The sequence below is a fragment of the Pongo pygmaeus genome, chromosome 11 (genome assembly GCF_028885625.2).
Source record: "Pongo pygmaeus isolate AG05252 chromosome 11, NHGRI_mPonPyg2-v2.0_pri, whole genome shotgun sequence".
NCBI classification, from domain to species: domain Eukaryota; kingdom Metazoa; phylum Chordata; class Mammalia; order Primates; family Hominidae; genus Pongo; species Pongo pygmaeus.
In genome coordinates, this window is record NC_072384.2 from 92,172,899 (window position 1) to 92,199,415 (window position 26,517).

General features: G+C 36.0%; 1 protein-coding gene across 1 annotated transcript in view; it reads right to left on the reverse strand.

Moving 5' to 3' along the window:
- Positions 1-15,734, reverse strand: part of TMEFF2 (transmembrane protein with EGF like and two follistatin like domains 2) — a 252,702-nt gene extending 236,968 nt beyond the window's left edge. The window contains exons 1-4 of the mRNA XM_054478823.2: positions 15,110-15,734; positions 12,643-12,752; positions 5,099-5,228; positions 394-420 (exon numbers count right to left, since the gene is read on the reverse strand). Coding sequence (XP_054334798.1) covers positions 394-420; positions 5,099-5,228; positions 12,643-12,752; positions 15,110-15,281 — 439 coding nt within the window. The 5' untranslated portion in view covers positions 15,282-15,734. The remainder of the gene's footprint in view (positions 1-393; positions 421-5,098; positions 5,229-12,642; positions 12,753-15,109) is intronic.
- Positions 15,735-26,517: the final 10,783 nt, after the last annotated feature.

Consider the following 26,517-nt stretch of genomic DNA (forward strand, 5'->3'; position numbering starts at 1 on the left):
CTTATTAGCACCTAGTAATTGAGAGCAGTGTCATATATTTAAAAATCCAATATTTAAATGATTTCCTCATGAATTCTTTCTTCCCTGCCAAATATGCTTACATGCTTCTCTTCAGAAGTTTTTACATTATGCCTATCCATTTCAAAGATAACTTACAAACAAACAAACGAACAAGGAAGGTTAACTGGAGTTAGAGTATGATTCATAAGTATGCCAAATAACTTGCATGGTATATACATGTACTTAATATGGTGACAATTTTTTATGGTTTCATCTTTCCTAAAATGCAAAATATGAATTTGTCTTAAATATCTGAAATGGAACATACATAAGTAAATATACATAATAATATCCACCAGTAAATCTTCAAATATGTAAAAAGCCAACTCCTACCTCCATCTCCAGATCCTGATCCTGCATCTGTGGGGGGAAAAATTATATTTGCTAGTAAAACATATTCAAAAATATTTATGATTTTTTAAGCTCAAGTTTATTTTCTTAGTTTAATACTGCAAAAATATTGAGAAAAATACTAATATTTAATCCAAAAATGTACATTCACATCAATTTAATTTAATATCTATTAATGTAACTTCTAAAATAAATTATCCATCATTTTTATTCCAAAGCTTTACGAAAACGTTATTGCCCAGTTTGGAAAATTTCCTAATCTCAGCTATGAAAAATTCCTAATCTTGACAGGCTGGATTTGGTGCCGTTAGCAAAATAAAGTATTAAAAATGAGATGCTTGTAACAATCAGTAAGTTTCAGAAATTAAATAGTCTAATGTGTGTGGCAAATAAACCCATAATTAAGGCTTATATTCTTGCAAATTGCATATGAACAAAGAGAAAAGCAGTTTAAAAAGAAATATATTTTATATGGGTGTTGATATGTTTTACGAATACCACAATTGTGGATGATTCCATCTGTGTCAAATCATCCTTTGTTTTTGAAGTCAGTAGAAGAGAGCTTAATTTTTGCCTTTGTGCTTAAAGTCAGATATTCACTAAATGATTCTTGCAGAAAAAATCATACTTCCTCTTCTGGATTTTTCTTTCACCACTTCTTCTCTCCCCTTCCTTCCATTAATTACAATTGGTCAAAGTTGTCTATTTCTGGGAAAGTAGTTCCCAGAAACACGCAAAATTTCAAGTTGAAATCAAAACCATTACGATTCCATCTGCTTCTGCTTCTTAAGTGTAGACATCATCTTCCGTCTGACTTTCCATTTTTGTTTGTTCACAATACATTTGGTTATGTATTTTAATGTTAATACAGGGAAATAAGATTAATATTGATATTCTCTGCCCGATGTGCCCTCATCCCACAGTGAAATCTCACCCAGGGTTCAAGACTTATACCAAATGCCACTCTTAAGAATTTATGGTCCAATTAAAATAAAACATGACTTTTACTTTTTTGCTTCCATGATACTTTATTGAGAAGCACCACATAGAAAGAGGCATGGTGTATGAAAATCCACAGAAGGCTGACAAATATGGAAGAAGGAAGGCCTTCCCAGCAGCCCTCCTTTTTGTCATGTGTTGGCATTAGCAGTACCATGAAGGAGCAGTAGTTTGAACTGTCAGTCTTGCTGGAGGTCCACATTAACTAAATTTATAGGATCTAACACTATTATATTAGAATGTCAAGTAATCAATTAACTATTAATGTGACAGGACATATGTCTTTGGACTAGCATATCTTCTCCTTAAAGGCAAGTTAATTGGTAAAATAATTTATGATAAAAATTATTCTTAGTAAATGTAGAATCAAACAAGGATTTTAATCATAAGAATTGACTGTTTAATGATAATAGACCAAGAAAGACTGATGAATTCATGTTGATATTAGAATATTCCTACCAACGAAACTGACTGTCATAAGTCACAACATCATCTCTTTCGGACAGAACAGTGCTTGGGTGCTTAATGTTTGTCAAGTTTCCTTTTTGTATACTTTCACAGACAAAAATTTTAATTGATTGTATTTGCATTAATTTGAAAGCTTAATTCAGTATTACTTATACTCATTCGGGGCTAAATAACAGGTTGTAGTATTACAGTGATAACACATTCTAAATATAGTTTAGTTAAATGTATATAGTTTCTTTTAAATTTTCCCCTATCTACTTCTTTAAGTCAAGGAAAATGTGTTGTTCATCACTCTACACTTATATGAACATAATGGGAAATGCATAAAGGCTTAGGAGTTACAAACTCCAAACTTTACTCATTGCATGATAGAGAAATGTTATTCAACCTTGCTAAGCATATTCCTCCTCTATTCAATGGGTATAGTAATATCTATCCTATTGCGCTATTTTGAGGCTTACTGCACAGTAGCATATCTTAAATGCTTAAGCACTGTCAGGAACATAATAATTAAAATGTAGAGTAAACATCTTGCCTATTCATCCATGAGTATTCTAATAAATACATATGATTGGGGAAAAATCAGAAAAAAATGCCAATAGTATCTTAGCTTGTATTTCCCACATACATTTCTAAAACTTCAAGGGGCATGGTCCTTAAGACAATATTTGATTTGACACAAATGAAACAGCCAGGAAAAAAAAGAAGGAATAGTTTAGAAAAATGATCAGTTAAGTCCATGGCATCATTATGAAACTGTTATGGGAGGCTTTAATGTTTTTCTGTATTATATGATAAGTCATCTTGGCCAACTGATGACAAATAGCCTACTAAAGTCTTATTAGTGAGACAGAAACACCTAAGAAAAGAAGTCATGCTGTTAGACCCAAATCTGAGCTCCTAGTTAATGCATTTCCTACAAGGCAAAAAGTTAAATTGACAGTAAGACCACTGAGCAGATTTCCCAATAAGAATACATTCTCTGGACAAAAAAAAATTAAGTTCAATGAAATATAATAAATATAAAGTTATATATTCTACTGCCTATTATTCCTAGAGCTTACAACTTGCCACTTCCATTCAGTGTCAAACAGCATTAAAAAATAAATGGGAAACATACAAAGAAAAGAATGAGAATCCCTTTTAGATCAAAAGTCAGAACCCCAATTTATTTACAGTCAGACCTGGTTAATAAAAATTACTTTGTTCTCTCCGTCATTATTCAGATCAAAAACCTTTTAGATTTACAAGTCCGTGGAAGATGCATTCAGCAAGACTGGCTTACTAATTAAATCCTGTAGAAATCTAAGTATGTGAATGAGCTAAAGATGGATTACTCGATTGTGATTAAATTTTCTACTTGGCTAAGTATTTATTTTCATAGTATAACCAGCACATCAGGGACTAGAATGGAAAGACTTGAATGAATCAGAAGAATGTGATTACATGCGCCGACAAGAACTTGGAGGTTGGCAAGTAAGAAAAAGAGATTTTGCTACATCGGCCATAACTGTAACTTCTGGTCTGTTTATTATAACAATTGCCTGCCAACTCTCATGTGGCTATTGTTAGAAAAGAACAGATATCCTCCATGATCTTGATCTTGAAAAAGCAAATCCTTTCCTCAATACTCTACAGTATTTGCCTTCATCCTTCCTGGTTCCTGGGATTTTACTTTTCTTCTATTCAATTTGTCCTAAAGTATTATTTCTCATTTCTTTGGTATGGCTGACTGATTCCTCATAATTAGTTTGCTCCTTGTCAAACTTTCTATATCCCCCATCCTTAGTATGAGAGCAGCATGCTGGTCCTCCTCCTTTCCTATTGGAGAAGGCTGCCCATTGACTCTCACATATTGCTGTTTCTTTTATTCATGACTTGTCACTCACAGACCAAGCAGCAATGACCTGTTTGCTTTAGCAAACAAACAAATGGAGTACCAGCCCAGCTTGCCTCCTGACCACCCTTTCATGAAGAACATTTGCATCTGAGCAAATAATCCCTTAGGAGAAAAGACTACTTACAAACCAAAACCAAAACAAAACATCATTGGCCATGAGATATGATACTATTCTCTTTCTTCTGCTAATTCTCAGAAACTTGGGTAGTCACCAATGTAACTTAGATATTATCAATTACTAACAATCAATATGCTTAAGATAATCTTTTAAAGAATATGAGGCTTTTCTCTTTGCTCATTTTCCACCCTGCCCCAGTCACTTAGCACATAACTTTTAACATCATACCCTAGATTAGAAATACCTGTTATCTAAGAGGGACTTTTGAATAAAACAGACTTTTCATGACAATATTCTCTGCTTCTATTTTTAGAAAAAGTTTATATTTGATGACATTGTTATTATTCCTGAATATGCTTATATCATCCAAATTCTCAGGAATTATGACTTTCCAGAAAGATGCTTATTTGCCATTAAGAACAACTATCATGGCACCTTAAAGCCTCTACAATATACGTGATTTTGATATCAAGCTTAACTTGAAAACTCAGCCCCATTTTAAAGCATTCCCCATTTTAAAGCATAAGCTCTAACAACCTCTGTAGACACAAGGAAAACTTGAAAAGCTATAGAGTACATGAAGTCACTCTTTCTTCTTACTTCCTTTATAGCATTGTTGGTAAACCATGACTAAAAAACTTTGTAGAATCCCAGGTTAATTGAGTCAGAAATGACAAATGTCATTAGAAATTATGTCCATTACAAACACAGTAGTCAATAAAATCTACTAAATAGTAAGAAGACCATTTTGTAGAGCTGCTAAGATTAGACGTCAATTTCAGAGCCCAAACCTGCAAAATTGCCTTCCAGCAGATAATGCTATTGTTCAAAACCAACAAACACAAATAAACAATACAACTGTATTCATACATAGTCAGGTTTCTCCATATTTGGCACGTTGGCAGTCTATCTAGATTTCTAATTATATGTGACTTTTATTCAACCTGCCTGTATTTCACTTAATGACATATGTACTTAAATCTACCAGTGTCCTTATGGTAGATATCCTCTTTCTTCCAAAAGTGATTTGAAATGTGAAAATGACAAAGAATAAGAATAATAAATGTTTTGAACAAAACAACACAGGCTTGTCTAGTCAATATATAATCTGAATTATTTATTGGGAGATAACAAGAAATGAAAGACATGGTTTTTGTATTTGGAATCCATGCAGAAGGTTTCAAAGAAGATCACACACATACCTGTGGCACATGATCCTTCTGACACCACAAGTATCTCACTCTGCTGTTTGCATGCAGCCTGTCGCAGGTAACACTCATTCTGGTAGTTCTCCCCATTGGAGCCACACACAGGCACATAGTCATTGTTGCACTGGGAAACACACAGATGTAAGCCTGTAGTTAGTACTGAAGACTGTATCCCTCTGACATGATGAACAGAAATAATTATTTACAAAAGAAACCACTTGTCTTCATTTTCAATGATTCTAATTGTGTCCAATAAGTCTTTATAAGGGCATCATTGAAAGATGCACAAAGCCAATTTCAAGTTAGCCAACCAGTCATTTGATTTAGATAGGGCAAAAATAAGCATCTAAATTGATCAGGCAATTCCCAACAAAGTGACTGGACAAGTAGCACAATAAAGATATAGCAACAAATATATTAATACTACTTAATATTATTTTTAGTATGTAGCCCATATGACTTGATGGAAAAAATTAAAATACAGTTTAATTTCAAGCTATTAAAAAACAAAGGTAATGTCTGCCTGTGTTAGGAGTGGAAATATATAGCCAAAATGCCAAAGAAATCAATTAACTCTTAGTTGTTTTTTTAATTGAATTTAATTGAATTTTTATTGAATTCTAGTCCTTGTAAATTTCCAGATATTCAGATAAGATACTGATTTACTTATTTATTTTTATACCTCTTTAGACTATTGTATATTGATGTGGATATGGTCTAGAAAGAAACAAAACTATGGAACACAGAGAAAAATTTCAACAACTATTGAACTATAAGTAAACTTTACCGACTATTCCAAAGCATGTCTATTAATAGATATTCCATAAACAGAAAAGTTCATTTTTAAAAAACCTCATTATTAAAAAAGTACACATATTACAGTGAAAATTAAGGCAACCTACAGGGTATAGTCATCATAATATAATCATACTCTAAGGCATTAATGATACTTGGCTTTGTCCTATGCCTGCTAATTACACCAGGGATGTGATTATCTCATGATTACTACTACTTATGTGCTTCATTGTTTAATTATAAAAAATATAATGATCAAGATTATTATCTGTATATGCTCACCTATGCCAGAAACTACGTAAGGAAAATCATACTTACAGATGCATATTAAAACTCTTCTCTGTGTTTTACTTTTAATAAATATATTTGAATCTTTGATGTGCTGTGAGTTCAGAATACATACAAAATAAACCAATAATATAGTGAGATGAGTAGTAAAGTTTAAATATATGTGATAACAAACCTAAAACCCTATCGTAAATAAACCTCAACTCAAGAATGTATGCAAAAGAAAACACCTCTCAACATGTTGATAATCTGATTGATTAAAACCTGATATTTATTATTTTACTCTATTTCCTAACAATACCTAAACCTCCTTATTCCTAATCAACTATTTAACTCTTGCTCTTTGCCTTTATATAATAATAGCTTAATTATCATAACAAATTTAAACGTCAATGTTCTTTGAAATGAAAGCCTAATTCTATGAGTTTTGCTTTTTTATATATTATTAACAACTTCAATATAATGTTTTGGTAATTGTGATCAACTTTTTTCCAAACAGTAAACCCAAATGGTATGACAGTCATATTAAGATGACCATAATTACTAACAGGATGCTTTAGCACATATTTTAAAAATATTCTTTATCTTAATTTCTACAATATATAATCTAGATATTCTGCAAGTCCTCTATATAGTAATTCTTTTCCACAGTTACATTATTGTCTCCCAGACTCAGTCTATATATGTGATTATATTTAAAAAACTTATTTGATTAGAGCTTTTCACTAATCTTTTGCTAATGTTTAACTCAATCAGCAACTGACTTCTGATTAGGTGATACCTGTGTAAGCACTGTTTTCCAGGAACTTTCCAAAAATTTGTTTTAATTTACATCTGACAACTGACTCACCACAGGCCTGAGCATCTCCACTACTGTCCAAGAAAGAAGGCAAGAGCAAAATGCCTGTAAGATTTGAATTTTCCAATGAGTAGTACTGAAGAGACCGCAAATAAATGTGGCTTGTGCTCATACCAGAACTGTGGCCAGCAAGGCAAGTGCAGGGATAGGTGCTTGATAAATGTGCTATGATCAGAACTGGGGACAGGAGAATGTAGGTAGGATTATGTTGATCTATGAACACTACAATGGTGTCTGAGCACATGGAGGAGAGACCAGAAAGAAGGAAACAGCTGGTGACATTATGATCAATAGACTCGCTGATCCTTTCAGTAGACAGAAGAGAGTCATAATGTGTCTATGGCTAGGTGGACTAGTTAACATCTCATGCTTGAGGCCTGGCATTCTTGCCCCGAGCTACCTTTCAATCTCCATCTCCATCCCTGCTTATAATACTTTGTGTGTAGATTATTTGGAGCCGTGTTTTCTTCTCTCCAATCCTTAAATTTTATTTATTTATCCCTCTCAGATTACTCAAATATAGAGTCAGTGAACTGGGAGTGGAGAGTGGAAAGTATTTATTATCTCTCCCAAGTGCTAGTACACAATGCTGATATGCATCTTAAAATATCAAATAAACTGATAAAGTGCTCATATGCCGCTTCTGAGGGATGCAGTAAGCCAAATTCGAACAGTTCTAAAAACAGAGCTGCCAAGTTCCATGCACAAGCCAAAAGGGAGATTTCTACAGAGCTGAAAAGAGCTTAACTGTAGATTACTGGCATGATGTTTTTGGCCCTTAGTATCAAGACTTGCACTCATTAATATGAAGAACACCAGGTGGAAGCACGCTGTAAATCATGAAAGCTCACGAGTGGGAATCTAGTCCTAAGTTGTTCTATTTATTTCACTGCCTTGGTGTAGGACCTTTTGTATATTAGTTAACAATGAAATATTTAACAGGTTTATAGCCTAGTTTTCCCATTTGAAATGCTTACCTGGAACATTTGGGAAATTAACAAAGTCATGTTTTTAAAACAAGAAATATCTTGTAATACTCACTTATACAAAGAAATGTAAATTATTTGCTTTGTATGATATGTATTTTAACTAGTAGAGTTATCATCTACCTCTAACATCAAGCCATGGCATTTCTAGAATTAGAAAAACAAGAGGAAACAGGCTAACCCTAAGCATGAAATAGCCTAACTACTGCATTAAAATATGCCAAATTATTGGAAATAGTTTTTAGTAGTATTCATGATACTGCTCAGTTTCAGATGAAGGGACAGACTCAGATGTTAAGTGACTTGCTAAAGGCCACACAGTTGCCTGGTAAAAGGAAAAACAAGACTCACGTTCAGATGGTTAGGTACATAAATGTATGTGTTGTACAAACTTCCTCTCAGGGGAAGAAGTGATTCTATTTTTCTATGTTTTAAAAATCTTATGTTTATTTTCTAAATAAGTGTTTTTCAGTAGAAGAATTCTGTTCCAAAATGGGCTACCCACCACACTAGTGGATTCAATTACTTGACACACTACAATGCATGAAATTCATTTTTGCTACAAATTAATAAAAATTATGTGAGAAGTTTTTCATAGGATTTATTGCTTGTTTGATTAATACAGGTTTTTTGAGCTGAGATTTCAGCATCTAGAAGCTTATGTATGACTTATGTTTTATATATTGCCAGCACCTTCCACAGAGTCTGGCATGTAGAAGGTGCTCAACAGATGTTAAGTCAATTCTGTTATATTCCCAGTTGTCAAAGGCTTAAGAAGAATGGCTTGGGATATGGTATATTTTCCTTCCAAAAAGGAAAAAAGATAAAAAAAATCTGCATATGTTCCAATCCTTTGGCCATTCCATAAGTAATTTTTACTTTTCTGTGATTTATATTTCCTTAAATGTAAAAAAAAAATATGGTTTTAAGAGCGGACAGGCCTGTGACTACGGTGGAAATGACTCTGTGTGCCTTCCCAGGCTAGGTCATTAAAGGATATAGCTTCTACCTGGCTCTTTCTTTCTCTCTGGATGCTTGACTCTGAAGCTCAGCCACTATGCTATGAGGAAGACAAAACTTGCCCACACAAAGAGATCAACATGGAGAAGAACCAAGGTCTTCAGCTGACAGTCAGACATATGAGTGAGAACCCTCAGATCGGTATAGCACCAAGCCTTTGAATTCTCTCCCCTCACCATCAGCTAATGCCAAAGAGAGCAGAGGTGAGCTGTTTTGATTAAGCCCTGCCAAAATGGCAGATTCATCAAAAAAATAAATATTCATTGTCAAGACACTAAGTACTAGGCAGTCTGTTACGCAGCTTTAGTAATAAGAGCATTTGTAGATCTAAAGCATGACTTAGTAAATAAAAATATTTAGTATTTGAATTAGGTAATACCTGAAAAACATAAGGCTTCATCATATTTTTAAATTATAAAGTGGTTATTGATCATTGCATGACCAGGGTTATCTATAAATATCTGCATGTATCTCCCTTCCTTTTTTCCTCCCTTTCTGCCTCCCTCCCTTCCTTCCTCCCTGCTTTTATTTTTATCTATCTATCTATCTATCTATCTATCTATCTATCTATCATCTATCTATCTGTCTATCCATCTACTGTCTCCAAATTTTCATCCTCGTAATTACTGGGCTTAATACCTGGGTGATGAAATAATATGTACAACAAACCCCCGCGACACGTGTTTACATATGTAATAAACCTTCACATGTACCCCAAAACCTAAAATAAAAGTTTAAAAAAGGGAGGAGAAAACAATTATCTCACTGGGTTGTGAGAAATAAATGAGATAATATGTTTGAAGGATGGAAATCAGTTTATTAAAAGTCGTGTAAGAGAGGTGAAGGCTAATAATGTTTACTTTAGTGTTCCAGTGATAAGGCAAATTGAAAACATTATAAATATAAAAACATATGCCCATTTCTCTTTGAAATTTATCTCTCAGCTAGAAAGACTATAGATTGCAGGCCGGGTGCGGTGGCTCACACCTGTAATCCTAGCACTTTGGGAGACCGAAGCGGGTGGATCTCCTGAGTGCAGGAATTCGAGACCAGCCTGGGTAACATGGTGAAACCATGTCTCTACTAAAATTCAAAAAAATTAGCTGAGAATGGCGGAGTGCACCTGTATTCCCAGCTACTCGGGAGGCTGAGGCACAAGAATCGCTGGGACCCAGGAGGTGGAGGTTGCAGTGAGCCAAGAGGGCATCACCACTATCCAGCCTGGGTGGCAGAGCAAGACCCTTGTCTCCAAAAATTCCAAAAAAAAAAAAAAAAGGAATGCACGCTTGTACCTGAAAATGCAGCAGAGAAAGAAACAGAAGTTTAGAATAATATATAGGAAAATAGATTTTCAATACCTCTCCCTTTTTATCAGATACTAGGGCTAAAATAACAAACACCAAAAACTTAAATTCATGTATTGGGAAAAGATGGACTCAAGAGACTCTTAGCTTAAAATATCCTATTTATTATTCTTCATGCAACTTATACTTTTCTTTGATTTTGAACTTAATTCAACCACTCTATATTCTTGGTATGTGCAAAGTCTACATTTTCCACTAGGGAGATATATATTTTTTCTTGCCAGATTGACAACTATTGCAAAGCACAGACTAATAGCAGTAGTAATACACTAGTACACTTAAAATGCCACAAGGATTACAAAAAAACAATTTACATTTTAGTTTCTTACACAAACTTGCATTCGTTGCCACTCCCCCTTCTATTCCACTTAACAGTTATTTAAATTAATGACAAACATAACTGACTGACCAATGTATGAAAAACACAAATATTTTTGTTGATAAAAGTTTTACCAAAATCTTCTGTGGCACCTATAAAATGAAAACAATTTCTTTAATAAGAAAATTATTTATTTTCATTTTGTTGCATTCATCCCTTTAGAGTTCTGTCAACCCATTTTTTTTTTCTCCTGGTGAAATCTTAGAACCATGGCTTTACATTTCAGGAATGTTTTTCCTGGTTCATTTGATACTTTTTATGAGTTCATTTCTTTTGTCTACCCATGGTTATGAAAATAAGACAAATTTATGGAAATCACAAAGGGAAAGAAGGAAAAATTCACAAAATTCTCTGGGCCTTTAATTAATGATTTATCCAACTGTGCTTTTTTCCCGTTTAGTTAACATTTGGGTAAGTATGAATTGGGGAGTTCTCATGCTCTATCTCTCTCATGTAGTTCACTGAAAGTACATAATGGCACTGTTTAATGTGGCTGGAGACCTTAGAAGTTGATGTTACATGCATATTAAATATGCATGAATATGTTTCTGACACTATGGTATGGTCTAAAAAACTGTACAGTCAGAGCAGTACTTACCCACCAGGAGGTGGTGCACTTTACAAATATCAGTTGTCTTATTATGTTTCTTAGAAAGAAGAAAATAATGTCTAAGAAGGTTTTAGCATTTCTAAAAGCCACTTAAACTTTATTTAAATGTGAATTCTCTTCTCTTTCTTAGTGGGAGGTTGAATTCAATCTAAAATATTTAAATTTCATCAATAATTCTAAATATTACCTATTAACCAGATATCTAGGTCTAAATTTGAGTTTATTGTTTTTATTTGTTCTATATCTTTTTTTTATTCTTACAATCTTAGAAAAGTTTTCATTATCTCACACATAGTTTTGTTTATGTGCATATTTCCTGGTTGAGTCATATTGTCAGATTTTAAAAGTATTTTTAAAAGTAATTCAAAATGCTCAAGGGCAAATATAGGCTATTAGTACAACATCCATGCTACTTGAAGTTCTACATGATTATATGAACATTTTGAGAGGAAAAGGTTTATAATTTACATGGTGGAAAGCATTTGTTAGCTAATGACTATACTAATGACATTAAAAGTTCTATCTTTAATAGATACTAGTAACCCAGTTTTGATCATGCCAGTAGTGCAACTTCTTTCTCTCTTTGTTAGTTAAAAGAAATTAACACAAGAAAAAGTACATTTCCTGATGTTCATAAAATGACTTGTGGATCTAAATGCTCTTTTGGATTTCTAGGGAATTCAGTTCTAATTGAGTGTGGTACCTATGAAAAAGCCAACATACACTAATTAATAAGTTCCATGATTTCCAAATTAGAACAAAGTTTTGAAGTTACACTAATAAGGAGTTAACTTAAAAGCCTAGTCAGGTTGCAAGGATAATAAAGGCCAAGACCATTAAAACAGATAGCAATATGATAAAAAGATGATAGCCTCAATCAAAAAGAACAAAAGAATAAGTCCACACTTCCTACCCCCTATTTTGACTATATCCCCAGTCAATTCACTTTTAAAGTGATGCTAGAAGGGTCAGAGAAACATAATTTTCCTTTGACATCCCAAAAGCACAACCTGAAGCTTTCTACCTCCAGCAGCATTTATAACTTTGGCATATACATTTCTCCAAAAAGCGTATGTCTTCTTGACATCAGTTGGCCCTCTTGCCAGTACTTTTGCTTGGTGCCAGCTTCACTCTTAGCTTGCATAGCTATAAATTTCCAAGTGATAGGCTGTAAAGGGAGATTCCTGCTTTGCAGTCTCATTAATGAATTAGAAGATGCAAATATAAGACTTCTTACCTTGAACTGACAGACGCAAGTCACAGTGTCTCCAATTCTTAAACATTCCCCATCAAATTTACAGGTGTTGGTGTCACAGAGGAAGAGATCATTTTCTCTATCATCATAACCTCAAATTCAAAGAGAACACTCCAGTCATTAAAACATCTTACAGATTTTTAACAGAAGAAGCACTATCTTGAAGCTTTAAAATACTTGTCCTAAATTTTAAATCCAACAACTATAGCTGTACTGCAAGGTCACTGTCTACTGATAACCTCAAAATCTAGTTAAGTGATCAGTATTCGTTTCCATTTTCCACAATTCTTTTCTAGTCAATTCTTCTTTAGTATCCTTTTCTGATAGTGCTATCTTTTAAAGCTTGCGTTAATACTGACAGTGGTGAAGGAAAGCTTAATATTTGCTTCCTGTTTTTATTTTATTTTATTTTATTTTTTGCTCATTAGGTGGACAATATTTATGACCACAAAACTCCACACTTTGGAAAAGAGCTAGTGATGATCTCTGAATGCCCTTTTACCATTTCCCCATCTTTAATTGTTCTTTTTCTTCAAGGATTGAAACAACCCCTTATTTGAAATGTATCCAGACAAAGAGGAAACAAAGCCTCAATAATAAAGATAAACAGGCACAGTGTTTTCTGTGATGGTCTGTTTGGCTCAAATGAAGATTGATCACCTCTAAGTTAACAGGGGTGGGAGTGGGGTGCCAAGTTCTTGACAACCTATCTGCAAAACCAGTTTATTCTCTTTAGTTTATGCAGTCCCCTTTAAAATATCCGCTAAATATTTAATTTCTTGATTGCAAATGTCAACTTCACATTTAAGTTGGTTATTTCCTAAAACAATGCAAGGGCTAGGAATGAAGCAAACCAGTCTATGTTGGACTACAAAGCCATCAACATTTCCAAAAACTGATTTTGCAGGCTCATAATTATTACTATAATAAAGCATCTAAAAAGTGATTAGGCAATAGCAAAGTGAAACTTATTCTTTCAAAAACAACACACATGTACGCATGAATCAAGAAGTTATAGAAACATGTTGAGTTTTATTAAAATGCCAAATTTAGAAACTGCCAAAAAAGAGAACAATCTATTGACCCAAATCTAATAGGGTTGCAAATCTCAACTTGTCTTTGTAAAGGATAAATTAGAATGATGGATAATAATTTTCCTTTTGGCATTTACATCAGTAATAACTAGGAACTATACAGGCTTTCACCCTATGAGTTACAGTTGGTCATTCCCTCCTCTCTAAAGTTACATACACTTCAGCTCATATACATCTTTGAAAGACACTTTATTCAGAGCCAGATTTAACTACAGCAAAATTATATTCACAGAAGATGAAAAATTACATGCACACTTGCTAAAACTAGAACAGACCACACCTAGGGGACAATACCCAGGCATGTTAATGGAGTTTAAAATGCCAAGGAAATTACACCACAATTCTGCCCGGTATACTACAGGCTGTCAAACCGAAATGCTATGCCAGCTAGGAGTGCAGCAACTCACATCCTCTGGCCCTATATAATTAGGAAGCTTCAGCAGAGCGAAGCCTGCCAAGCATTCGCCGTCAGAATCTGAAGGAACCCGAGCGAGCAAGAAGAGTGCCTGACCCACTCCACGGAAGCCTGTCCAGAAATGGAGGAGTCAGCGCCCACTGAAGTCGGTTCCGCCCTCGGCTCGCCTACAAGGAGCCTGACCAGCCTCAGTCATGCCCACTCCGGCCTGGGAGACCCGCAAAGTGTTCTTTTTCTCAACTCCCCTGTACTATCTTGAAGCTTAGGGAAGCAAGGAGAGGGGCATATCTGGACTGCAAAACCAATGTCTTTTGCCGCCTAGGAGAGAAGGGGGATGAGAGAGAGAGAGAGAGAGAGAGAGAGAGAGAGAGAGAGAGAGAGAGAGAGAGAGACAGAGAGAGAAATTCTATTGAAACCCAGCTCCTTTAGAATCTGTGTGACCTGGTCTTCAACGGGAGACCAGTGCGCCCTCATGGCACCTTTGCCAGGAATCAGATTCCCCTGCAGTCACCATTTGATTTATTGCTTTCTCGCTCATTCTTTCTCATAAAGTTATTTCTTCCTCATCCCAGTAAGCGTTTTTTCTTTAATGATGACAAAGCTTCTGTTTTAGTGTTTCCCCTAGGATTGGTGCTCTTTCCAGTGAACCCAGAAAACCATCCCGTTTAATATTTCTCAAAATCCTCGCAGCTCCAATGTAAGCGCAAGCATGCAAAGGTTTCCTGCTACACTTGCACTTTCTGCCCATCCCAGAACCACCCCCCACCCCCGGGCCTGGAACAGTTCCCCTTGCTTCTCTGGATAGAGGTGGGTGGTATTAGGGGTCTAGGGCAGTAGGAGGTGAGGGGCTGAGGAGGCGCGCTAAGGTAGGCTGGTCTGTGCTGGATACGCGTGTTCTTCTGCGGAGTTACAGGGTCTGGGACGGGGGTTCTGGACTTACCAGAGCAATTCCAGCCGGTGGGCGTTTGGCAGTCACTTAAGGAGGTAGGGAAAGCAGCGAGCTTCACCGGGCGGGCTACGATGAGTAGCATGACGGGCAGCAGCAGCAGCCAGCAAAAACCCTCGCAAAGTGTCCAGCTGCTGCACTGCCGCGGGGACTCCCACAGCACCATGACTAGTTCACGCAACTCTGCAGCAGCAAACGGCTTCCGAGGAACACAGGATCGCGGGGGCCGGGCAGCGGGCTACTGAGCATCCCGCGGACGGCGGCAGCAGAGGCGGCGGCGGTGGCAGTGGCACCCGGCGGGGAAGCAGCAGCCAAACCCGCGCATGATCTCGAGAGTTTCAGCAACATCCAGGGACTGGGCTCAGCCCTGGAGCGAGAGGGTCGTCCGCTGAGAAGCTGCGCCGGAGACGCGGGAAGCTGCTGCCATAAGGAGGGAGTTCTGGGAAGCCGGGGGACAGGAGGAGACGGGAGTCCAGGAGCAGACGAGCGGAGCCCGAGGAGGCAGGGTGAAGGGAGAGTCAAGGCGCCCCGCAGCCCAGCAGCCGCCTCTCGAGCTCTGCCGCCCGCATCCCTCTGGCGTTTGGGAAGCAGCAGGTCCTCAGCCCGCCCGGGGTCACGTGGGAAGAGGCAGTCGGGCTCTGATTGGTGGAGCAGGATGCAGGTCCCGGGAGGGAGGGGTCGACGAGGAGGTGCAAGGATGCAAGGAGGAGGCGGCCGCGGAAGCCACAGATGGGCTCGCTCGCCAGGCGCTGGCCCGAGTGGGGCTAGGCGGGGATGGCTCAAGTGAGAAGCTCGGGCTTCAGGGTGGGCTACCCGCACACTCATATACCATTCGCCTCACTCTCCGCTCCAGGACGCCCCCTACCGAAGGTGGGGTTCGGACTAGCGCCCCTCTTCCGCGCGTGACCCGGGACCGCGAGTGCGGGCCGCGGCGCGGCTGGGTGGCGTCTCTCCGAGCTGGAGATGGTGGGGGCGGAGGTGTCAGAGGAGCGGCAGCAGCAGGGCAGAGAGGGGCGAGTCGGCGCGGGAGAGGGCGTCCTGCTGGCGACCGGCGCTCCAGCGTGCGGGAGCGCGCTTCCTAGGCTGTAGGGGGATGCAGGCTGGGAATGTCGCGGTGGAGAGGCCAGGGACATTTTTCTAGGGATTTACAGGAAAGAGGGTGAGAAGCGATGGTGTTAGAACCGCTCTTGCAGGCCGGGAAGCAACAGCAGCATCTCCCACAAGAGCGTGCAACCCCAAGGCTGCTCGCCGAGCCAGCTCAGCCATCCCGGCAGGCGCTCTCTTTCCTTCTCTCTTCTCCCCTCTCTCCTCCCAGACCCCCCGCAGCTCCGACCCAGCCCGAGCGGCCGCAGGTTTGAATCCCTCTCCTCATCACCCGCTCCTCTCCGGCCCGTAGCCTATTAGTGTGTCCACCTGGGAGGTGCGGTCAGATGTGTTTGGAAGGTCAGATTGGTCGGGACAAGTGGTCTGAAAGGAAGAGAAAGGCTCCTCTGCGTACGCCCCGGGTGGGTTGCCGGGAGCATCCGCCGGGTAGCGGCGTCCGGGAAGGGGAGAGCGGGCTCCATTTGTTGGCCCAGGCAGTGGCCCTGCGTTCCTTACTCGGGTCTTTGTCGGATGGCCGGTGACCTGGGGCGACGAGAGAAGGTCTAACTCGGCAGGAGTCTCTGGCTCTGCGCGTTTCTTTCATTCGCTCCAGCGGGAAGGGCAAATGGCATAGCGGGACCCGCCTTCCGCCTGCTGCATTCTTCAGGCAGTTAGACACACTCTTTAGCCTAATGGAATTTTAGTCGCCAGTAACGGGACCGAGAGCTTTCGGGGACAAGGGTGGAGAGGAACATCTTTCTTCCATGACCGGGGTCACTATTGCAGTCTCAGTGTTTTGGATGCCCCATAGGGAAGAGTTTTCTTTTTTGTGTGTGATTATTCAGTGATTCCTGTTTTGTTTTGTTTTCTTCTCTCCGCTCTCCTTCTCGATTCCTCTCTTTTATCCCTCCTCCTTCTTCTACCCCCGCTTTCAAAAGCCTCCAGATCCTCCCTTTTTCTCTCTATTTAAATTTTCCTTTTGTGCCCCTCTTTCTGTGTCCCCTGAATTTAGGAGAGCATTTGATAACATTTAACAGGCAATTAGTGTCCATTCCCAATCACTTAAAAGAGGCATTAATATACTTTGAAAACGGGACTATCTATCCTTTGCAGACACCACCAGAAAAACAAATTGTACCCGAGTAATCCTTTTAAGTACTTTAACCTCCAACCTCCTCCCACTTCCTTGCTTTTTAACTTCTCCTTTGAGAGATGTGATCGTGCAGCACCTCAGTGCCTCAAAGAAATCTCTTTTTTTTTCCTGTGTGAAATCCATCCCTTTATCTTACATCTCCGCCTCCGTCCGAGACTGTCCCTCTCCCCTCCCACCTCCAAAGATTTCTGAATCTCAGTGTCTCTCACTCCTGGCAATTAAGCAGATCCCAGCATTCTAGTCGGTGGCATCTCACTCCTCACCGACGAAGACTCCATTAAAACAGATCAATTAGACCAGACGTTGGAGGCATCAGAAAATCGGCTTCTAGACAGAGCAGCTAAATTCTTTAAGGAAACAGAATACCCATTAGATAGAGCTGCCAACTAATATTGCAAAACAAGGAATTAGAGATTTCTTTCGCTACAGGCTTTCAGCAGAGAAGGCAACATAAATATAGATAAAGATTTAACAACTCTACAGCACAGAGTGAGAACATGTCATTTTCCATAGCAAGGCTGGTGTGGTAACTAATCAGGCTTATGAAAATAAGTCATGCTTGAAACTAAAGGCAAAGTCCTTAAAAGTGTTTATGCAGTAATTATGATAATGAAACAGGACCTGCTAGGATTTCAGAGCTTGGCTATATAAGTAGAATTTTAGAGAACCTCTTAGCAAAGGAAAACTGTTTTTGAATTTTCTGCTAAGTAAATTTTTGGCATACTTTCTAATAATATATACTCTTCCTAAGACGTTTTGCCGAAAGTAAGTTAAAACTCCAAAGGAGTTAATTGCTGGTTGTAACTGGTTAACAAATGCGGTTCCTTCCACAGAGGTCCTTTAAATTATTAAACAGTTTGAAGCAAAGCCTTTTCAATGGGAATGCTGCAATTTTGTTGCACTTACTATGTACTTAGTGTTATAGTGCCACCAAGAAACAAATTCTGAAACTGGCAAGCACCACCAAGTGGCAGAAGAACATCACTCATTGAGCAGAGAATTGTGTTATTGAATATGTAAATAAAAATATATACATTATTTAGACTTGTCACTAGGTACCAAAGAAGTAGACAAGACTGCATTAACAATTGGATTAGTGCTTTAACTTTTCCCCAACAAAGCGAAATCAGTTTACTTATTAGAATTAAATTTAAGTCTATGAATTGTACTTTGCATTGCGTATTATATGATTGCTAGTAATATGACACAATCATACCATGTATTTGCAAAATTCTTATTTTAAAATACTATACCATATTTACTTTCAATCTTCTTGAGCTAGAACACTTTATTTGTGGCATATACACTCTAGAATTGATGCAGAGGAGCAGAGTCCAGTTGTTAGATTTTTCAGTAGAAATAGCGCAGATATATTGTCTCCAGAAAACTTTAGAACATTTTTTTTTTCTCATGGAAAGAACATCATTATAAAGTGTGAGATTACTCACAGCTTAAGTAGGGGGCTTGGGAGTTATTCTCTAACAAGAATAGTTTAAGGTAAATAAATGAATCTGGGAAAATAAGATACACTGCCAATCCGAACTCTTATCTCCTTCATGATTTCATACTTTCTGATTGCTTCAATAAAGGTAAGATGTATCCTTTGCTTCTTAGGTGTCAGGCATTGTGCCATGCAGGATAGAACATGTTATTTTTATTTAATCTTTAAAACACCCCTATGAGACAAAGAATATTGTTATCATTTTATATAAAAGAAATATGGCTTTGAAAGCGTCAGGCAACTTGCCCCATGAAACAAATCTAGTCAGTGACACTGCTGGGACTCTGAAATTCTGCCTGACTTCAGAGCACAAGACGTAAGTCACTAATTTCTGCTGTATTGCTGCCTGTTAGCTTCTGATAGGGGAAACTAACTGGGAACGTATCAGTTCTGTCCATGATACTTCTTTGTTTGCCCTTTCTGTGGAGCAGCAGTAAGGCCCAAACTTTAATTCTCAAACTTCAGCAATAAGATCCCGTGATTTCTGAACCTGGTTAATCATATGAATTCCTTGAGAAACTTTGAAACAATAGACAAATTCCAAGTCCTACTATCAGGGATTCAGAAAATCTGGAGTTGGGCCCTGGGATCCATATTTTAATATTCATCCTTGTTGGAGAAGAAAGGTACCACATATACCTATATGACAAATGAAAGGATACCTCGATTTTTGCTCAGTTTTCACAGAGAGGTTTCTGAGGCAGGTTAAAAGCTTTTACTCAGTGTAAAGATGAGCTGTTGTACATGTCTGTCTCTCTGTTTTTATGCATATGTTCACCAAATATGTATTAAGCTTCTAATATGTCTGACACAGTAACTTTGTGACTGTAGACAATTTCCTCATTTGTAAAATGTGAGTAATAACAATACCCGCCTCCTGAACTTGTTCTAAAGATTAAAATAAAAATGTATGGTTTAATGGTAGTGGATTTGGGGGGATCCCCTATATAAATAAGTGAATGGAGGTATGCATAAATAAATACATAAAGGTGTGTGTACTTATATTTATACACATAATTAAAAATAAAGATGTACAAATTAAATGTATGTGATATTGAAGTATATGTTGATTATTGATAATGAAGTACAGTATAATTTCTAACCCCACATCTTAACATCTCATACTTAATAACTCATATCTTAATTTCTAGCCTACTTTAGATACCTAGATATAGATAGAATGTTCTAAATCATTATTTCCTTAGTTTTAATGTATAATATTCATATGAAAAAGTATATATCAGTATGTAGTAAATGTATTTAGAACATTGTTTATAGGTCAAATGATATTGACAATGTTTCAGAGAAGTCATCTTCATTTCTGGATAATTTTTCAAACTGAGAGTAATTAAATTTGCTCTTTTTTTTACCCTTTTCTACAATGGTAAATAACATATAAACAATGAGCTGTGATTTAAAGAAATAATTTTATAATGTAAAAGTTTCCCTATGCCTTAATGATTCCCATGCCCTTAATTAATTTTGGTAGTTTAAGTTTGTGATTTCAGTGCTGAGGAAAGTTTATTTCATCTTAGAGCAGTGAGGCTCAGTCATGATTTCACATCACAATCACCTGGATAATTAAAGAATACTGATGCAGAGTTCCTACTCGAAGACTTGGAATCCCTAGAAGTGACACAGAAGCATTGGCATCTATATATTTTTAAAGTTTTCCTGGAGAAACACATAGCCATGATTGAGAACCACCATCCTGAGGAAAGTGGCTATTTTCTCATTAATCAAATAGCCAAGTTTCAGGAGGTAAAATGCTTACTTTTTTTTCTGCATTAAAACTTGTAAAACACACATCTCACCAAAGAATATTAAAACATCTAGCCAAAGCAATATGAACTAGTTAATGTTTGCCACTAGCTTGCCAGTAGTTAAAAAAAAAAAAAGGAAGAACTGTTATTGGAAGAGAGCTAGATTTAATAAGCAGTAGTCATCTCTATACAATCTGGTGTCTTGTTATTTATAAATTCAAGTAGGTTTCCATTGCTATTATTTTAATCATAGCCTTCTTAGGGCTCAGCCTAATGCTTTATTTCAAACTCATTTTGAAATTTATTCTCTGGAGTCAGAAACAGGAACTAGAATCAGCTTGGAATGAAACTTACCTTTCATGTCTCCCTTTGGCAACTCATGGCTTCTATTGGGCGAAATTAGAAAAAGACTTAGTAAAGGTAGTTCTTTCCAATTTGTATTATTAGCACCATCCAGTATTGCATATTCTGAGCATTTTACTCATTTATTTCATACCATAAGCCCCAATCATTTCTCCCTTTATTGTCTGTGACAGTGATTTTTTTTTTTCTCCAAGTTACTTGTTAGTGGTAGAACAGACCCCCGGAGCACTAATGTTCCCAGCCACTTTGCTGCTGCTCTTCTCCCCACTTGTGGTTCTTCTAAAAAAATAAAGAAAGAAAAAAAAAGAAAAATGGAGGGGAGGAACTTCTTTCATACAATATTTAGGAAAACTTAATATAAACATTGCTCACTTGCAGCTTCACAATGTGCATTTACACATTAAAGGCTCTAAGGAGCCCTGCAGTGAAATCAAGCTAAAACACATCAAGCAAAACTAAACACCTGTTTAACTTTATTGAACTCAGATTTTCTAATATTATTTGATCATGAATCCCTTTTAGCAAGAAACCACTACAATAAACTATGGCAATGGATTTCCACATATTACTCCATTAGTAGCAACAGTTTAAGGAATGAATGAGCCTTTTGAAAAGTTGTGTTGCCATTTTTAGGTGCCAGGGCTGGTCATTCCCTTTGACTTGTCTTTTCAGCAGTGAAGTCAGCTCACAATCAGGTCTTTACGTTAGTAGTGTAAATGTTCCACAACTCTATCTTCTGATGTAATGTATTCTGACATCATAAGCATTTTCGGAAAATGATTAAAATGTTAACCTTTCCTGTACTCCACCACATTACAACCTTTAAAAATATTCCTTCCTTTATTTTACCTGACATAAACTCTAAACTGGATACTGTCATTTCCTTAGCAGTGATTGTAACACAGAATCAGATACAGATTGTTTCTGATAACACTACTTTCCAAAAAACTGAGTCTTATATTGTTGAACGTGTTAAAGATGTTTAAACAGAAAATTCACAAGATTTAAAAGAGAATTTAATTGACTTATTTACATGTCCATAATTATTTCTTTACAGTATAAATCTGGACATTTAGCCACTTGCTGATTACTATTAGAGCTTCCAATATAATGACATGGCAAGATCACATGACAGGGGCTAGGCAGCTGTTGACTATTTGAGTTGCAGTCTTTGCCTTGACATTTATAAGCATTAAAAAGCTCACTCGCTATACAGATATCTCCCATTTTTAGATGTACTAAATGTAAAATATATAATTTTACAGTAATACCTATATAATATATAATAAACATCTATTGTAGATAAACGCAATCTATAAACACTTATATTCAAGATGGATATAAGTTACTTGGTTTCTCCAAGCCTCTATATATTGTCTTGGCCAGAGTTAATTTTAATACTGCGGTAACAAAGAAACCCTGGTGTAAAAAGAGAAAGAATATGTTGTGGAACTCTAGTGGAGTAAGGACATAGATTATGGGAAGGACTGAAATATACAAATAGAAAATCATCAAGAGTTAAAGCACACTTTTAATCTTTCTTGGGCAGCATTGTCTCTATTTTTTACTTTAGCTGTTTACATCCTTCTTTGTCTGCATGGACTAGTATTCACTGTGATCCTACCATCCCCATCTTGGATATAAGTGTTTATAGATTGCATTTATCTATAATAGATGTCTATTATATATTATATATGTATTGCTGTAAAATTATATATTTTACATTTAGTACACCTAAAAATGGGAGATATCTGTATAGCGAGTGAGCTTTTTAATGAACTATAGAACTAGTTTATTAATAATTATGTAAATTCTCTGACTTTCATATGTAAGATTTTCTTTTTTTTTTTTTTTTTTTTTGAGACGGGGCCTGAGGCTTGCTGTTTTCCAGGCTGAAATGCAGTGGCACTATCATAGCTTACTACAACCTCAAACTCCTGGGCTCCACCATGCCCAGCTAATTTTTAAATATTTTGTAGAAATGGGGTCTCACTGTGTTGCCCAGGCTGGTCTCAAACTCCTGACCTCATGCAGTCCTCCTTCTGCAACTTCCCAAAGTATTGGGATTACTGTCATGAGCCACAGTGCCCAACTAGATTTGCTTTTAAATGTAATAATCAAACAATGTTGAATTTTAAAGATCTTTAATTTTTGCTCAGGTACATCATTCTTCATATATATATATATATATATATATATATATATATATACACAGCAAGATGTAGCAAATTGACATATACATAGTTGGCATGCAACAAATGGTGGTAAATTAAATTGAAATGTTAAAACTAAGTGTATTAATCAATGCACTTCGGAAAGAATGCATCTATTTACACTGTTACCAGGGATGGTAGTGAAATCCCCTTTGAATAACCCGGAAGTTCTTTTACCCTGTCTTTTATGGGCAAGACCTATTTTAGAGTCAAAGTCCAGCACTGAGAATGTGAAGATTAGAGCACATCAGGGGTTGCCTAAGCAAGGGACAGTGAGTTTTAACTGTTCACGTCTTCTGCTTATGTGTTCCCTAAGGGGTGGTCATTGGTTTTATTGCCTCACTATGAGAGTATGTTATTTGTGTTTTGGGAATGTTATTATGCTTTTAGATTTTTTCTATCTATGTATTCCCATGGCTTCATGTCAGGAAATCCACTACCCAATTCATCAGATCATAAAACAAATAAGTGAAAATTCTCTTGATGCAAAATTTGAGGTTTTCAAATGAAAGAAAAGAGAAAGGAAGGTAGGCAGCAGGTGATATTTGGGGACCTGACATACACAGAAACACATGTATAGACTCTAATCTATCTATCTATCTATCTATCATCTATCTATCATCTATCATCTATCATCTATCTATCATATCTATCTAGCTATCTAGCTATATCTATGTATGTATCTGTGTTTCTATTTATGTGTCTATGTATCTATCTATCTGCCTACCTACCTATCTCTCTATTGGCATACTTCCTTTTATTGTGCTTTGCTGCTTTTATTTTTTTTTTTTAGTAAATTGAAGGTTTGTGACAACCATGCATTGAACAAGTCTATGGGTGATAGTTTTTGCAACAGCATGTGCTCATATCATGTCTCGGTGTCACATTTTGGTAATTCTCACAATATAGCCAACTTTTTCATTAGTATTATATCTATTTTGGTGACCTGCGCTCAAAACTTCAGTGGAAGAAGTAACTGCAGATGTGGTGGAAATAACAAGAGAACTAGAATTAGAAGTGGAGCCTGAAGATGGGACTGAATTGCTGCAATCTCATGATAAAATTTGAATGGATGAAGAGTCACTCATGGAAGAGCAAAGAAAGTTGTCTCTTGAGATGAAATCTACTCCTAGTAAAGATGCTATGAACATTGTTGAAGTGACAAATTAGTTGATAAAGCAGTGGCAGAGTTTGAGAGGATTGACTTCAATTTTGAAAGTTCTGTGAGTAAAATGTTACCAAACAGCATCAGATGCTACAGAGAAATGTTTCATGAAAGAGCGTCATTTCAGCAAACTTCTCAAACTTTATTATAGTCTTATTTTAAGAAATTGCAACAGCCACCTCAGCCTTCAGCAACCACCACCCTGATCAGTCAGCAACCATCAACATTGAGGCAAGACCATCTACCAGCAGAAAAATTATGACTTGCTGAAGGCTTAGATTATTGTCAGCATTTTTTAAGCAATAAAGTATTTTTAAATTAAGGTATGTATATTATTTTTTAGATGTAATGCCATTGAGTATGTAATAGACTACAGTGTAGTGTAAACATAACTTTCCTATGCACTGGGAAACCAAAACATTTGTGTGACTCACCTTATTGTGGTGGTCTGGAAACTAGCCAACATTATCTCCAAGGTATGCCTGTACACACAGACACACAGACACATGCATATATACATACATGTATATAATATATAATATATAATATGGGTGTATATATATATATACACACATGTATACATGTACACGTTATAAACAACTCAAAATTCAAATCACAAAGAGTTTATATAGAATCATCCTGACTTTTTAGCCTCAGATCTCACTCCACAAATTTAGCCACTGTCACCAGTGTTTTGAGAATCCTTTCAGATTTGTCCAGGCCCATCATCCTGTCATACCCTCTCTTTCTCTCTCTCTCTCTGTGTATGTGTATATATATTATATACATATATACACATATACAAATATATATTATATGCACATATATACAAATATATATATTTATATATAATACATATACATATATAATATATAAATATATTATATATTATATATTTATATATTATATAATATATTATTTATAATATATAATATAAATATATATTTATATTTAATATAAATATATTATATAGATATCATATATTATATCTATATAATATATAAATATATATTATATAATATATAAATATATAAATACATATATAAATATATATATAATTTCTATATATATTATATATAAATTATATATATAATTTATATATATAAATTATATATATAATTTATATATATAAATTATATATATAAATTATATATATAAATTATATATATAAATTATTATATATATAATATATAATATAATATATAATATATTTATATATTATAATATATAATATATTTATATATTATAATATATAATATATTTATATATTATAATATATAATATATTTATATATTTATATATTATAATATATAATATATTTATATAATAATATATAATATATTTATATATTTATATATTATAATATATAAATATATAATATAATATATTATATATTATATTATATATTATATATAATATATAAATATATATATGTGTGTGTGTTTGATTTACAAATGAGCTCTTACCATATATACTGTTCTATTTCTTGCTTTATTCACTTAACACAAGGATATCTGCTTCATCTGAGTTGATAGAATGCCATACTAGATGTCTCATAATTTATTCAGTTTCCTGTTTATGGATGTTTATTTTATTTTATTTTGAAATTAAAATTTAATGCAATTGTGACACATAATATCCTCTCTTTACAATGAAGATGTCTACCTCTTCCCCCAACCAAAAGGGTAAAGGCCACAAAGAGAACATTACTATGTGTTTACTGGGAAATATTGAGGTAGCTAGCCAAACAAAGGCTTACATTTTCACTCTTAACTACTCTCAGTGAGGAACATGTTTAACACCAGTGCCTTATTAGAAATATCTTTCAAATTTACTTCATATATACTTGTAAACAAATGATGCAGTTGCAACACGATTTCTTACAAGCTCTGACTTTTTGTTCATTTGTTGTCATAATACATTATAACCCTAAAATCTAATGTAATATTAGTTACCATATTATATTTCAACGTTATGTGTATTGGTCTTGAATTCTTTCCAAAGAAGTTTAATTATATCATATCACAGTGGATGCATCTATTAGACATAAAAAAAAACAGTGTTTAACGTGACACACTAGCGTACACCAAGTGAATTAGCTCTTTTCTCCTACAAAGCTAAATCTTTTCTTTCAGTTATAGAAAGAAAAGATTTCTTTTCT